A 13,531-nucleotide genomic window follows, 5' to 3' on the forward strand; every position below is an offset into this window, starting at 1 on the left:
AAGGGATGGCAAACCAAATTACCCAAACACAGAAAAACCAGGAAAAAACATAACAAAATACCAACCTAATTTCCTTTACTGAAAAAAAAAAAAAAAAAAAAAAATAATATAGAATGTTCCAACATGAAATCCATGTCTTTTATGCCGTTTAGCTCTTTTTTCATTACATCAGATGCTGAATTTAAAAAAATAGGATTTTCTGTACCAATTAAAACCACAAGGGTGATCAATAAATATTATGGAAGAATAAGGATTTGCACATATTTATTCTACAGATCATTCCTACAAAGATTCTTTCTGCTCAATTAGGAGTTCTGACCATCAGAAGTTTTACTGAATGATTGCCTCAAATGCAAGGGGCTTTTCCGTTCTTAAAAGTACCACAGCTAGAAGTCTCACCTCCTGTATTACTGAGAGAAATCGATTTTATATAACAGTATACCAAAAGATACCCAAAGGGCTCACAAATTAATAGAGATCACTAGTTCTCAGGTATCATCAGGCTTCCAACTGGACACAGTAATTTGCCCAGCAGCTTATTTCAGATTTGGTCCCAGAGAAGGTTCTGAAATTACTGGGGCAAAGAAAATAGCCTATACACTACACAAGCCTTTGGCAAGAAGCACAAGAACAATGACAAGTCATCTTTTAGACTCAGTGTTTTGGATTTGTGGGCAAATTCATGTTCACAGCTTTTTAGCTTTGCCTTTGCATGACAGTTCAAAATGAAGCAAAATCATATCTCAACATAATCAGTTTTAACACATTCCTGAAATTTTCTTCGAGAGGTCTTTTTGTTAATATAACCCATATCTCAAATCCCTGACTGAGAACTCTTCTAATCCTAGAGATGAAAGGTAGTTTTCTACCCTATCTCAAGGGTCATCAGAATCCACTTTTACAAAAACAGCTGCTGGCACAGATTATACCACAACAAGGTGAAAGATCCTGAGCACTATTATCATTGATTGAACATCTGAAAATTTGTACAAATTTATTTTGACTCCTCTGGCACTGGCAATGCCAGGTTTCCCTAGAGGCAGTGAGAGACTGACTAATTGTAGAACAATAATATTCCCAGATAACTTTGTTTTAGAAAGGATCTGATTTGAGCTATTAGCAGCTCTGGTGTAAAACTAAAATTTTTACTTTCCAAAAATTTTACTGTGCCTCCATCTGAAATCCTGCTCCTTAGATACGCAAGTATACTCCTAAGTATGTGAGTATGCTACCTGATTAGGTCAGAATTTTTTCCCTGGTTAACACTGAAATACCTACAACTTCTTCAAGGAAATTATTTATTTTCCCATACTCTAATAAAAATATATATATTTGAATACATTAAAATAAGGTTTTGAAATCATACCTTTTCGTGTGAGATATTCTGCAACCAGTGCTGCTACGTGGACATAGCACATTGCTGCCTGAAACAGAAACAGTAACAATCTTTTAAAATATAATTAAAATTGGACTATTAAAAACAAGGCATATAAAGAGAGAAACAGTAGGAGACAATTTCTTCAGTTTTCCTTTTTGCTGCTTTGCAGGAGATATTCTATGACTACTGTAAGAATTCTCCATCTCATTTATTTAAAACAGTAACTGTGCAAGTGCACTCACTCCTCAACCAGAGCACTGAGTGGCATGGACAGCAGGTCACAGTCTAAGAGTGGGTCACAAATCACAAGGTAGGAACATCATGCTGTAACAAAAACAAGTGAATCTCTTTTTTGAGGGGAGGTGTTTTAAGTTTTAAACTATTAATGATTCTACTCAACATTTGGCAGCCCTTCTGCTAACCTGTTTTGTCTGCTTTTTTGGCTCCAGAACAAGAAAAATGGAGAAGAAACTGGTGACAGGCCATTTGAAAGCAGCAAGAGAGATCTGACCTATGAATGGAATTTGAAGGAATTTGGTAGGTGCAGTTTGGAAAACAGGAAAAAAAGAAAAAAAAAAAAAAAAAAAGAGACAGAATAATTTTCAGATATCTCAGATTTTTCTATGGATTTGACACTGATCACTTTTCTCCATAGAGAGGACAAAAAAAATATTTTATATTCATTTTATTAAAAAGGCTTAGGCTTTCAGCAAAGTGTCATTCTAACTGTAACTATCAGTTGAACAGCTCAAGTATGGAGGCTGCACAACCTCAAACAATGGAGGTGAAGGAAAAAGGTAAGAATCTGCCAGAAATTCTAATTCATATTCTGTATCGAGTTGAACTTGATGATATGCAGACAGCGTCATCTAGTTGCACAGTTAAAGATTCTAAGGTTTTACTTAAAAAACTAAAAACAAAACTGAAAAGGACTGAAAGACCTTGTCTTCTCAGATAGCTGAAGCTGCTGAGTTCAAAAGACATGCTAATAAGAGAGTAATGTGTATGCCTTCTGTGTTGTACATGTAGAAGAGAATTCCATCACTAAGAATTGAGTTAGCATTGAGACAGCATCTTCTATTTCTTGGAGATCTTACATGATGCTCATTTTAACAGATGTTTATGAAATGCAGTAATTTCATACAAAATAATTTACTTTCAGAAGGAAAACCCTTCCAGAAAGAGACAAAATTAATCTGTATCCAGTTAAAATATTAATGTCTCATTAAGACATGTAACAATCCCCACACCCAATTCTCCTTTTGGCTAGAACTGAGTATTTTAAGAGCACAGTTAAATCAGAAAGCTTTCCTTTTTTTTTAAACAACACAAGAAATTATTTGTCAGTTTTAAGAACATTAGGAATTTTTTTAGTAAGTATTTGGAATAAAATCAAGCTAATTCTGTAAAGGCAACTAGAGGAGAATTCAAGGAGTGGCTTTAAGTGTTTAAGCAAGTAATAACAAAGATATTTTTAAGCAAAAGGCCTCTCTTCCATGGCTTGCATTCTACATTCCATTCTTAGTAGTGTGTCAGCTATAGCAGTTAAACATGTTCCTTACATTAATAACCAGAAATTACTTACAGATGTACTTGGGTAGGACAAAAACTTATCAGCTATTGAAACCAATCCAATAACAATTCCAAAATTCTTAAAAACACTTCTTATGTTACATGCTTACACTACATATAGTACATTCCCTTTCTATAAAGATAAGCTTAAGCTTATTACAGAGCTAAAACTAATTTGATTTTTTTTCCTCTTACCTCTGAAAGATCTCCATTTTTAACATGGATCCTGGCCATGCTGTCTAACCATGTCTTCCTCAGTTCAGGTGTGCTAGCATAAGACTTTGCCAAGCTGTACTGGAGGTCTACAAGCATCTCTGGATCATTCTCATGCTCCTTCATCTGAGCTGTAGCCATCAGTACCGTACGAATGCGTTTGGTTAAATCCTTAACATCAGAAGGGAATGTAGTGTGCTAAAACATGGAAAAGTCAGGTTAACTACCTTTTCCTAGTCAAAAATGATAAAACATAACCGGAAAAGATGCTGTGGAAGTCTTCAAGCATCCTTCTATAGTATGGGAATAAGAATAAAAACAGACCTTAATAATTCTGTCGTTATTGGCACAATTGTTGATGATGGAAAGAGACTGCTGAAATCTAGTTCCTCCAATTCCAACCACATCAGCAATTAACTGGCTTACTGAAATAATAACCTTGAGAGAAACAAATATCTTGTTAGTGTATATTTCATTAAATACCCTCGAGATGTACCTGTGAGGCAATTGCAAAGGAAGTTTTGTTCTTTTTAATTGAAAAATTATTCTCCTAAATAAAATAATGTTTGGGCTTTTTTTTTCCCAATTATTTGTATAATAACATAGGCAAGATAAAACAGGCTTGTGTAAATTCAAACACATGACTGACTGGCAGGTGAACTAGCCAGAGGTCATTAAACTGGCAAACTACTGTTCTCAGCTTTGATCAGGACACACAATTTTCTAATTATTTGTTTTATTTTATGTGCTTGTTGCTGCATTCTTTTCCTTCTTCAGATGCAACAGGGTACACCATTTAACAAACAAAACAACATCTACAAAACAGAATGTCTGCACTGACAAATAAAATTTATTTCCTGAAAACTCAGGGTCATCCAACTGTTTCTAAGTATTTCCTTGTACTGAATATATTTTTATGGCCATCTTCTCTTCTTACTCTTAGTACCAGCCTTGCTTGAACCCCAAATAAATTTTAAACTTTTAAGTCTTTTTCTGACAGGGCTTTGCACACTGGTATGCCACTGTGTATCTACAATATTAAAAAAAAGAGAAGAAAATTTACTAACTTGCAGATGTGTTCGAACAAAAGACTTCTTCCCTGTGTAGTCAAAATTATTTCTCATCAAAAAATACAGTAACTGTGAAGCTTCATTGCGAATCGAACTCAGCTTGGAATTACAGTACTTCAGAATTTCATAGCACAGTGCAGAACACATATCAGCTCTACCTTCATAAAATGTAGAAGGAAACTGAGGAAAAAGAAGAAAACAAAGAATTTATTCATTAAAACTAGAGTCAGATCTTGATAAAATAAGTATGTCAAGAAAAACACAAATATATTCATATCCTCAAACTGGAAAAAACAAGAGTTAGAGTAGTTCATGACACAAAACAATTTTTACAGCAAATCAAAGGACAAGCATTCCACACTGTTGAGATCAGATCAGTCCTTATTCACCAATTTTATTTTGGGATGTTAGTTCTTAATTCTTACATAGTATGTTGCTAACTAAAGAATTGGGCAAGTACTTGAAGATTAATTTTTTAAAACTTCTTACCTTGTAAATAAGTGCCCTTAAAGCACTGAATACATTTTTCAGTGCTGTTTCAGACTGATTCTTTTGAAGGAAGCAGAGGTACACATCAAATACTTTCTTCATCAGTGGATTATGTCCGTGATCAGTCAGTAGCTGATTCTTTAAAATGAAAGCAAGAATTTAGGAGTTTTGTACAGCAATACATTTATACTACTCTAAGAACATATACAGATCATCAAAAAGTTGGACTTTTAAAAAATATAACCTCTATGGCATTACCAAGATGTTTAATTTAGGTATTTTTAACGCTTCATTAATTTTGCTTATAAAGAAAGTGTTGCCTTCTGAATAGACTTATAGAACACAATTGTTTTAACAGTTGTTAATTAAATCCATTACCATTAATAGCTTTTTGAGAGGCACACTCCAAGTATTAACAGACTTTGCTTACACTGGCTTTAGCAGCTCAGACAGGGGAATTTTCTCATGGCAGTATCTCCTTCTACAGGGTGATTCTGCAAGGTCCTGCCCCTTCTGCAACTCACCTGATGCACTCAATCCACTCTTCCTCATCCTTACTGTACACAGGCCTCCAAAGGAGTGGAAGGGGGTGGGCTCAGACTGGACATAAGGAGGAGTTTTTCTACACTGAGGGTGCTGAGGCAGTGGGACAGGTTGCCCCGGGAAGCAGAGGATGCCCACTTCCTTGGAAGGTTTTTCCAAGGCCAGGCTGGATGGGGCTTTGGGCAACCAGACCTAGTGGGAGTTGTCTCTGCCCATGCAGAAGGGCTGAACTAGAAGATCTCTGAAAGTCCCTTACTACCCAAAACATCATATGACTCTGATTTTATGTATTTTAGTGCAGTTTATTGAATAGAACCTCCTGGTTCTCCTACATGTTTTGTTTGGATCTTTGAGATTATTCTGGCATACTCTTGCCTACTCTATCAATATACAACACACAGATAACCTTGAAGGATTGTCATTCCAATCACATTGGGTTGATAATTAAAGTATTAGTGTTCCTTCCTCTTTAAATCTTTATAGCTAGGTATCTTAATTTTCAATTTTGTCACCAGGTTTGTGGACAGAACTGGCTTTGAACTCTATTAATTAAATTACCAGAAAAAGGAATCTCATTGTAAACAAGCTCATGTTTTCAAAACTAGATTAAAGATAAGACACTAAATTTGAATCTTCAAGCAAGAATCTGGATACACTCCCCCAGTTAGAGGAAAAACAAGCTAGAGTTATTTCTCCTTTTTATGCCTTCAATTTTAAAGTCTGGAAAGCCTCAGAAAAACAGGCCAGAGATGTAAGTGGGTATTCTATATAAAGATTCCACAGGAAAACTACAGCAACTAATACAACTAAAAGAAGCCTTATTAGTGGACAAATGGCAAAGAGTTACAGAAGAGGAACACACAAATCACTATTAAGAAGTGCATTACTATAATAAGCAGCCAAGCTCAATATGAAAGTCTGAGAGTGCCCAATTATGGTTTTGCCATAGATCTTCCACCTCACATGGCCTTTAAAAGCCACTTTTATTTTAGGTAAGCACTAAAGCTTCTAGAAAAATTTTTAAGTTAGGCTGAGGAAGGAGCTTTTCCCACAGATTACTGCTGGTTTATGATGGGTAGCTGTAGCCAAAGCATTTTGCTGTGAGATATCAGTTTTACACGAAAATAATAAAATAAAATGCTAGAGAAGCTAAAAATAGCAATGCTATTTAACTTGACTATAAAAATATAATTTAAAAATAGCTTTTAGAAGTATTTCTTCTCAAAAAAAATAAAAGTTAACACCAAGTCATGAACAAACCTTAAAAGCCATTGTGAATAATGACAATGTGTCCAGAATTGTAATGCAAACTTCGGTGGCAATATTTGCTTCAAGTAAAGACTGGTGAAGGACATCTGCATCTGAATGGCCATAGCCTACAGAAATTCCAAATGAAGTGTAAGTGCTGGATACACTCATTTAAATGTTTCTTATTTCCAAAGACTTGCTGAACTAGGAAAAGATTAACAAGTGAAAAGCCTGACAGAAGTTAGTGTTCAATACAGGAAAACAATTAATATGCATTAAAATAGTTTCAAAAAATGGTCAGATAATTATTCTAACATAGGATCATAAAATATATTAAGTAAGAATTTAAACACTAGAAGCATTAAACAGCAGTTAAAAACGATGTGATAGTTCAGATATATGTGCATGTATACACACATGTATATATATATATACAAAACTACACAGTTTTATATATATATATATACACACATATATTGATAAGTACTGCAGTAGGATGAAGTTACAGCTGAAAATATGTAATTTTGGCAATTTAGTGATGTTACAATGGTCTCAAAGTTAATCACAAGTCAACCAGGATCAAAATACACAATAGTAAGAGTGGAAGGAATACAATCCTGTACTTATATGCAGTTTAACACCCAAGTAATGAATTCTGTTCTTGTAGCAATACAATGCAATAGCTCCATATTTAATATGGAAAAACATTCTATCGCTTCTAGCTCCATAGTGTATTTTAATAATTTTAAAAACATATCCTGCTTCAGCGCTGATAATAATGTGTCACTTGTGCTCCCTAACCCTGGTCATTAAGCACCAGACTGACAAATGTGACTGGGTTGCTTCATAAAAATGTGCTCTGGACCACATGTTTGAATGTTAGATCTGCAGACAACTTAGCATCACTAAATCAATTACAAGGATGACAAACTTGTTGAGATCAAGTAAAGAACAGAAGAAATCCCATACTCTTTTATAATGGCACCTGGCCACTTTTTTCTGCTCCTTCTTTCTTCCCTGGCTGAACTACTCATGTTTACCCATAACCACCAGTTTCTTCTGATTTATACATCCGTTCTTTAAACTATACTGAAATTTCTCAGAGATGAAAGGAATCACTTATACCAGTATTTCAGTTCTATTTCTAGCTTAGGTGGTTAGAAAGGGAAAAAATAAGTTTATAATTTACACTAATAGACAACTATCTTGCCAAAGAATCTTGATTTTAGAAACAAGTAAGGCAACTATTTCCACCAGACACTTCCTTTCTTTATGTATCCCACACAAAATATCTACAAGATTATTCAAACTCTGAATGCTACTTTGGATAGAGGCAGACTGACAACTAAACAAAACTGGAACTTAACAGCAACAAGATGAAAGGTAGAAAAATCAATTTCACATTTGATGTGGTTTTTACAGCAACATATTTTCAATTCATAAAATCTTGGCCAATACAATGTGTAATATTCTGATATTTATTAACTGTCCATTAAAGAAACACCTATTATTAGTTTAGACAAAGTTATCTGAATAAGACACCTTCCTTCATAACTTCCTTAACTTGGAAAAGAACAGAAAGTTTCTTTTTACATAAGCATGCATTTTTTAAAATCTTTCAGCTCACTGTTTCCTAAAAAATCAGTAAACATTGCTAAGTTCTGAAAGCATGAAACCTCTCTTTACACAGGGATGTGTTAATCAGTTTTTTTCTTAAAACCAGTCTTCATCTGCAAAGTATTTTACTGTATCAAATGTGTAGCCACATAGTGTAAAGGCTTTCTTTTGTATATCAACTAACACGTAGAAATTATGATGATACAGCACTAGCAGACTGATTACAAGGAAAAAAAAAAGTAATTTCCACAGACATACTTGTCTGACATTTTAAAAGCAAGCAATTCCATCTCTTAAACAGATGTGATAACACATTTATAAACAGAGAGATTTTGTGGGATTTTTTTTCACTTTTACACAAGACAATGCAATCAGTCTTGTGCAATTAGGCTAAGGCTTGCTTTAAATTACAGAAAAAGAGCTAAAAGATTTTAAGAGACAGTTAGATATGCTTTGAGAAATCAAAGAATGAACACAGTGAAAATACAGTTAACTCAAATAATTGTTTTATTGCAAACAACTCTTTTCAGTACCAGTCTTGTATTTTACTGAATTAGTCAACCAGTTTCATTGTATTTTGAAGCTGAAAATTGAAAAATGGTGCTTTAGAATACTTTACATACAGTATATTGCAATTTAGAAGCAGAATGTTTAAAAAGATAGGCCACAAGCAGATTTAGTTTTCAATACAGCAGTCTATACAAGCTGACTTCAACCTGATTAAATCTTACCATTGTCTACAGAAATTCCAAGAATACTTGATATCTTTCTCACACTGAAAACAGAAAAATCACTTCATTATTGGATGCTTTTTCACATCCAGACAAACTACATCATGGGCTCACAATCTTTGTAGAAATTCTAAAAAACTTATTTCTCCTTAGGGGATGTCAAAACATGGAGATATGGTCAGAATACATATATTTAATTTTAGACTAGTAATTTATAAGACCATGTGGGAAGAAAAATTGAAGCTTAATAAAGCAAATAGGAAAAAAAAAATTGTAACTATGTGCAGCACACGTTTGAGGCATATGTAACTAAAAGAAAATATTAAACTACAGTTTTAAGATACTCCATGTAGTTAACCATGCTCCATGTTATGGCATCAGCCAGCAGTGATTGTTCTATCACAAAGCAGAGAACAGACCATCAACTGCTTCCAGCTATTCGCTTGACCTGGAACAGCAAAAGTCATTGGGATGCACTGGTGTGGCTCTGGGACCTGCCTCTGGTGTTGTGGTACTGGTGGAAGATGACAGATGTTATCATGTCATGAGACTTACTGTGGTTAAAAGTGAGAGAGTTATCCAGGCTGCTCAGCTGCTGCAATCTGGCATGCATCATTCCTGTTCTGTTACGGGAAACAGGCAATGTCTGAGATTTTCGATCATGAACTATGGATCCTAACCCCTCCTGGTTCCTGCAAGATGGGTGAAATGGGATAGAGGCAAAAGTTAGACATGTCAAACTGCAGCAAGACAGGAAGTGCTGTTAGTTAAGCACAAGAAGTTTTACAGAAAGAATTATAATGCAACCTATTCACTGTTTTCTTTATAAAACAAAAATAGGTAGCTTTAAAAAAAGCACCACAGCAAACTCTTTCTTAAAACCTCAAAGCATGAAAGCAAAAGCACATGAGCAGACACTCTTGAAGTGTTAAATTTACTTCAGAGCTTTCAAAAAAAATTTGAAAACAAATATTCTGAAAATATTCAGAACCCAAAACTGAATCCTCTACTTTGATTGCAAAAAATTTAGCAAAAAAGTTAGCACACACAGCAGTAAAATTAGAAAGCACACATGCAACAGGAGAGCAGGAATTAACTGAGATAGTATCATATACTTCTTACCCAAGCAGGAAGGGAGAAGAGCCATAGACTTTGTTAAATTTGCAGCAATCAAATGAAGAAAACAGAAAAGTGATCTGTGTTAGTAATCAGTACAGGCTGACTTCCTATTGTGTACCACCACCAGAGCTGATGAAAAAACGAAAACCAGTGCTTGAACTGCAGAATTCCCTGTTTCCTTTCATTCTCTGTCTTTTGTGTGTTTCAAGAGTACGTGCATTGACTGTGTTATACTTCAGTGGAGTGACAGTGTGAAAGTTACATTCACTGGGAGAATTCACAACACCAGATGCCTTCAATAGCTCAACATTTTCAACATTAACATGCAGCACACAGACCAGGTGATCAGTAAAGAAAACGGAAGTGTGGTAGTGTCCTCTACAAACTAGTCAAACAAAGCAGTTGGAAGAATTTTTACAAAAAGGCTGAAAATTATAGACTCCTGTAAATCCAGAGTTTGACATACACTTGAACACAAGGATTACAACCAAAACCTTAAGAAACCCAGATTTATTTTTGAGTTTTTTAGATTATGTGAACTTTTTCTTCCCCCCAGAAAAATCTCCAAGGAGATAGTCAAGTTTGTAGAAGAAGATGCATATTATCTCAATTAAAAACAAAAAAAGCTAACATTATAGTTAGAATGCATTACCATCCAAAGTCAGCAACAACTTTCTCACTGAGTTCAAGAGGGCTAGTATTTTAACCACACCAGTTTAATCAGAACAGTATTACCATGTCAACTACAGCATAAGGCCTAAAGAAATTGCTATCTTTTACTCCATTAAAAACCACTTTGAATTAAAAAAAAAAAAAAAGGCAAAGACATTAAAATAAATTAACACAAGTTTCTGACTCTCACAGATTATCTTCAGACTTTAAATTGAAAAACAGCAGCATTGGAATCTTCCATACTCACCTTCAGGTAAAAACATTATATATACAAAATTTCTAAAACATTTCACTTTACGTGGTTTTATGGCCAAGTGAATAAACAAAACATCATAAAATTTCTTTCCCAAAGATATCATTCCAAGGAAAAAATGCTGTAAAAGATAGCATTTAAGGGGTGGATTTTAAAGTCATCATTAAAAAACAGCTCACAGATTATTCTTAAACAAATACCAGCCTTCCAGACAGGCTACAAATTTGTTAATATGGCAATCAGTAACTTACTTCAAAATCTTATGCATCACTTCACAACAACTCTTCTACTTGTGCAATTTACTTGTTACAGAGGTTCAAGGCATATCTTACACAGTGTAATTATTAGTGAACAAGACAGTGAAATTTAAATTCCACACAGTACCTGGCTATGTATCGTTTTCCCATGTACTGGAACTGATGCAAGCACACTCTGCAGAGAACACAAGTCAGAGAAGCCACACTTAGAAAAACCTTTTCTACATATATGTAAGCTGGAATTAGTCAACAATTATTGTGAACTTTAAACTCTTACATCATGAAAGTACTTTATTTCTCCCAGCCTTAAGAAAATTCTCCCAGGCCAAGAAAAGGTAAATGTCTCACAGTCACAGTTATCTATAAATGGAAAACAAGCCAGGGCAACTAACATGGAAGAGGGAAGCAAAGAGATAACCAGACATTGCCTATTTACATAAATTTTGTAAATTGTGTGTAAGTGTTGAAAATAAGGGCAAAACATTTTGCTTCTCCCCAGCCTAAACTCACCTGATTACTAATTTGCTTTTTTTGTTTTGTTGGGTTTTATTTAACGTTTCTAGATTCTAGGATAAAAACAGGGTTTCTGAAAGAACTATTTTCAAAAGAGAATATGCTTTTATAACAAGATGATGACAAATTAACAACAAAAAATGTTCATTAAAAAAATTGCACAACACTAATGACTAATTAGATAGAAGTCATATTTTCAAATCAAGAGAAATGGTGTGAGTGGAGGGTGTAATACTGATTTTATTTTACTCTTTTTACACTGTAAATATTTATTCCAATAATACAGAAAACAATGCAACACTCCCTGTTCCTCCAGAAAGATGTCCTAAAAGTTCTTCTTTAAAGTGTAAAGCCAAAATGAAGGCCAGTTTTCAGGTTCTGTCTCCCATGTGCCAGCTGAGAATGAGAGAAAAGACTGCCTCCATTTTTTACTGAGACCTTGAGTAGCTTAGCTGTCTCCAACCTGCAAAGTCAGAATAGTTTTTGCCTTCCCCAAACCTGTGATTCTGAGCACAAAATAACCTCAATTCTCCTTTCTGATGCCTTCTTGTCTTTTAGATTCTAAGTTTCCTAGATGGAGCATAAGTTGATGATAACAAATAGTGGACTCATCCTGCATCTATTCCCTTAGAGAACAGCAGAGGACATATAGGAATGCTAGGACCACAGTTCTGAAGTTATGCAATTCAGTCAGTTTTACTATGCAACCATATATTTGCTATTTAACAGCTGATGTTACAAGACACAATTCAATGCAGAAAGATATTGATACAGTTGATTCCTCTTCCATGAACACTGCAATACTCTGAGCACTATTTGTTGCTTAAGAACTTCCTGTGATCCCTTCTGTACAGCCTAATTCCAAAGACTATCATGGAATTGGACAGAAATGCAATTGTGGACATTAAGTTAGGGACTTCTGAGCAGATCAGGATAATATTATTTTAAAAAAACACAACCAAAAAAACATTTACACATGCTTATATTCACACTCATGTTGTTAATAGAATAGCAATAGATACAGTTGCACGACAAACACAACATAAACTTACTCTGTAATCGTGAAAAAGTCCATGAGTTCAGATTTTGTAGCCTTGTTCCAATAAGTAAACAATGCATCTAGGAAAATGAGTAACAGTTTAAAAGATAACAATTACTATTTGAAGTTTTCCTTAAAGCTGATTATACAAATGCATATATCAATTCTCCAAGTGAGTTTCTGCAATATGATGTTAATTAATTAACTTACAATGTTACCCTCAATTTCATATTTTACATAGTAATAATTGTGTAGCCTGTAGTGCCTGCAGTCCTATAACAATTTAAGACTTCAGAATATTTCAGACTGTTAGTCCTATAATCTACTTCTTTATGGATTGGTCCCAACATTTTTTCTTTAATTAGAATTTATTATTTTTTTATTTGATCACAGACAGAGATAATCCCAAGATGTATGATCCTAGCAAGTAAGATGTGCCATTCATGCCATATTTCTATACCTCTGTAACCCTCTCCAGGATAACATGACTCCTTCAAAAATTCAATGGATCATGTCACAAACATCCCAGGAGAACAAAGAAGCACTAACATCCCCATATACCAGAAATGGAAATATATACAACAATCAAATCATTTGGTTCCTTGTAATATAGCAAGTTCTGCAGAACAGAGGAATGAACTAGCCCAAGCCACTTCTACAGGACAATGAATTATTCTTCACCTGTGTTTTCCAAATCAAACAGTCACACACAAATATACACCTTCTTAAAAAGTTGTTTAGTTGACCTCAGACTTTGAATAAATAATGAGCACTTTATGTTTACAAGATTTCAATCAGAGTTTAATTTGAGAGATCA

At 34.4% G+C, this 13,531-nt stretch overlaps 1 protein-coding gene across 6 annotated transcripts in view; it reads right to left on the bottom strand.

Annotated features, from left to right (window-relative positions):
• The window catches only part of DOCK9 (dedicator of cytokinesis 9), a 111,948-nt gene that overhangs the window by 13,083 nt on the left and 85,334 nt on the right, over positions 1-13,531 (bottom strand). For 2 of the 6 annotated variants that reach the window (XM_056485637.1, XM_056485628.1), the window contains exons 36-44: positions 12,728-12,794; positions 11,290-11,337; positions 8,862-8,905; positions 6,526-6,641; positions 4,723-4,860; positions 4,231-4,413; positions 3,488-3,601; positions 3,146-3,361; positions 1,367-1,424 (exon numbers count right to left, since the gene is read on the bottom strand). In XM_056485637.1, the coding sequence (XP_056341612.1) occupies positions 1,367-1,424; positions 3,146-3,361; positions 3,488-3,601; positions 4,231-4,413; positions 4,723-4,860; positions 6,526-6,641; positions 8,862-8,905; positions 11,290-11,337; positions 12,728-12,794 (984 nt within the window). Of the gene's footprint in view, positions 1-1,366; positions 1,425-3,145; positions 3,362-3,487; positions 3,602-4,230; positions 4,414-4,722; positions 4,861-6,525; positions 6,642-8,861; positions 8,906-9,416; positions 9,554-11,289; positions 11,338-12,727; positions 12,795-13,531 lie in introns of all 6 variants that reach the window. The other 4 variants (XM_056485613.1, XM_056485621.1, XM_056485596.1 and 1 more) reach the window with 2 other exon arrangements.

This window comes from Oenanthe melanoleuca, chromosome 1, assembly GCF_029582105.1.
Source record: "Oenanthe melanoleuca isolate GR-GAL-2019-014 chromosome 1, OMel1.0, whole genome shotgun sequence".
In the NCBI taxonomy this organism is placed as follows: domain Eukaryota; kingdom Metazoa; phylum Chordata; class Aves; order Passeriformes; family Muscicapidae; genus Oenanthe; species Oenanthe melanoleuca.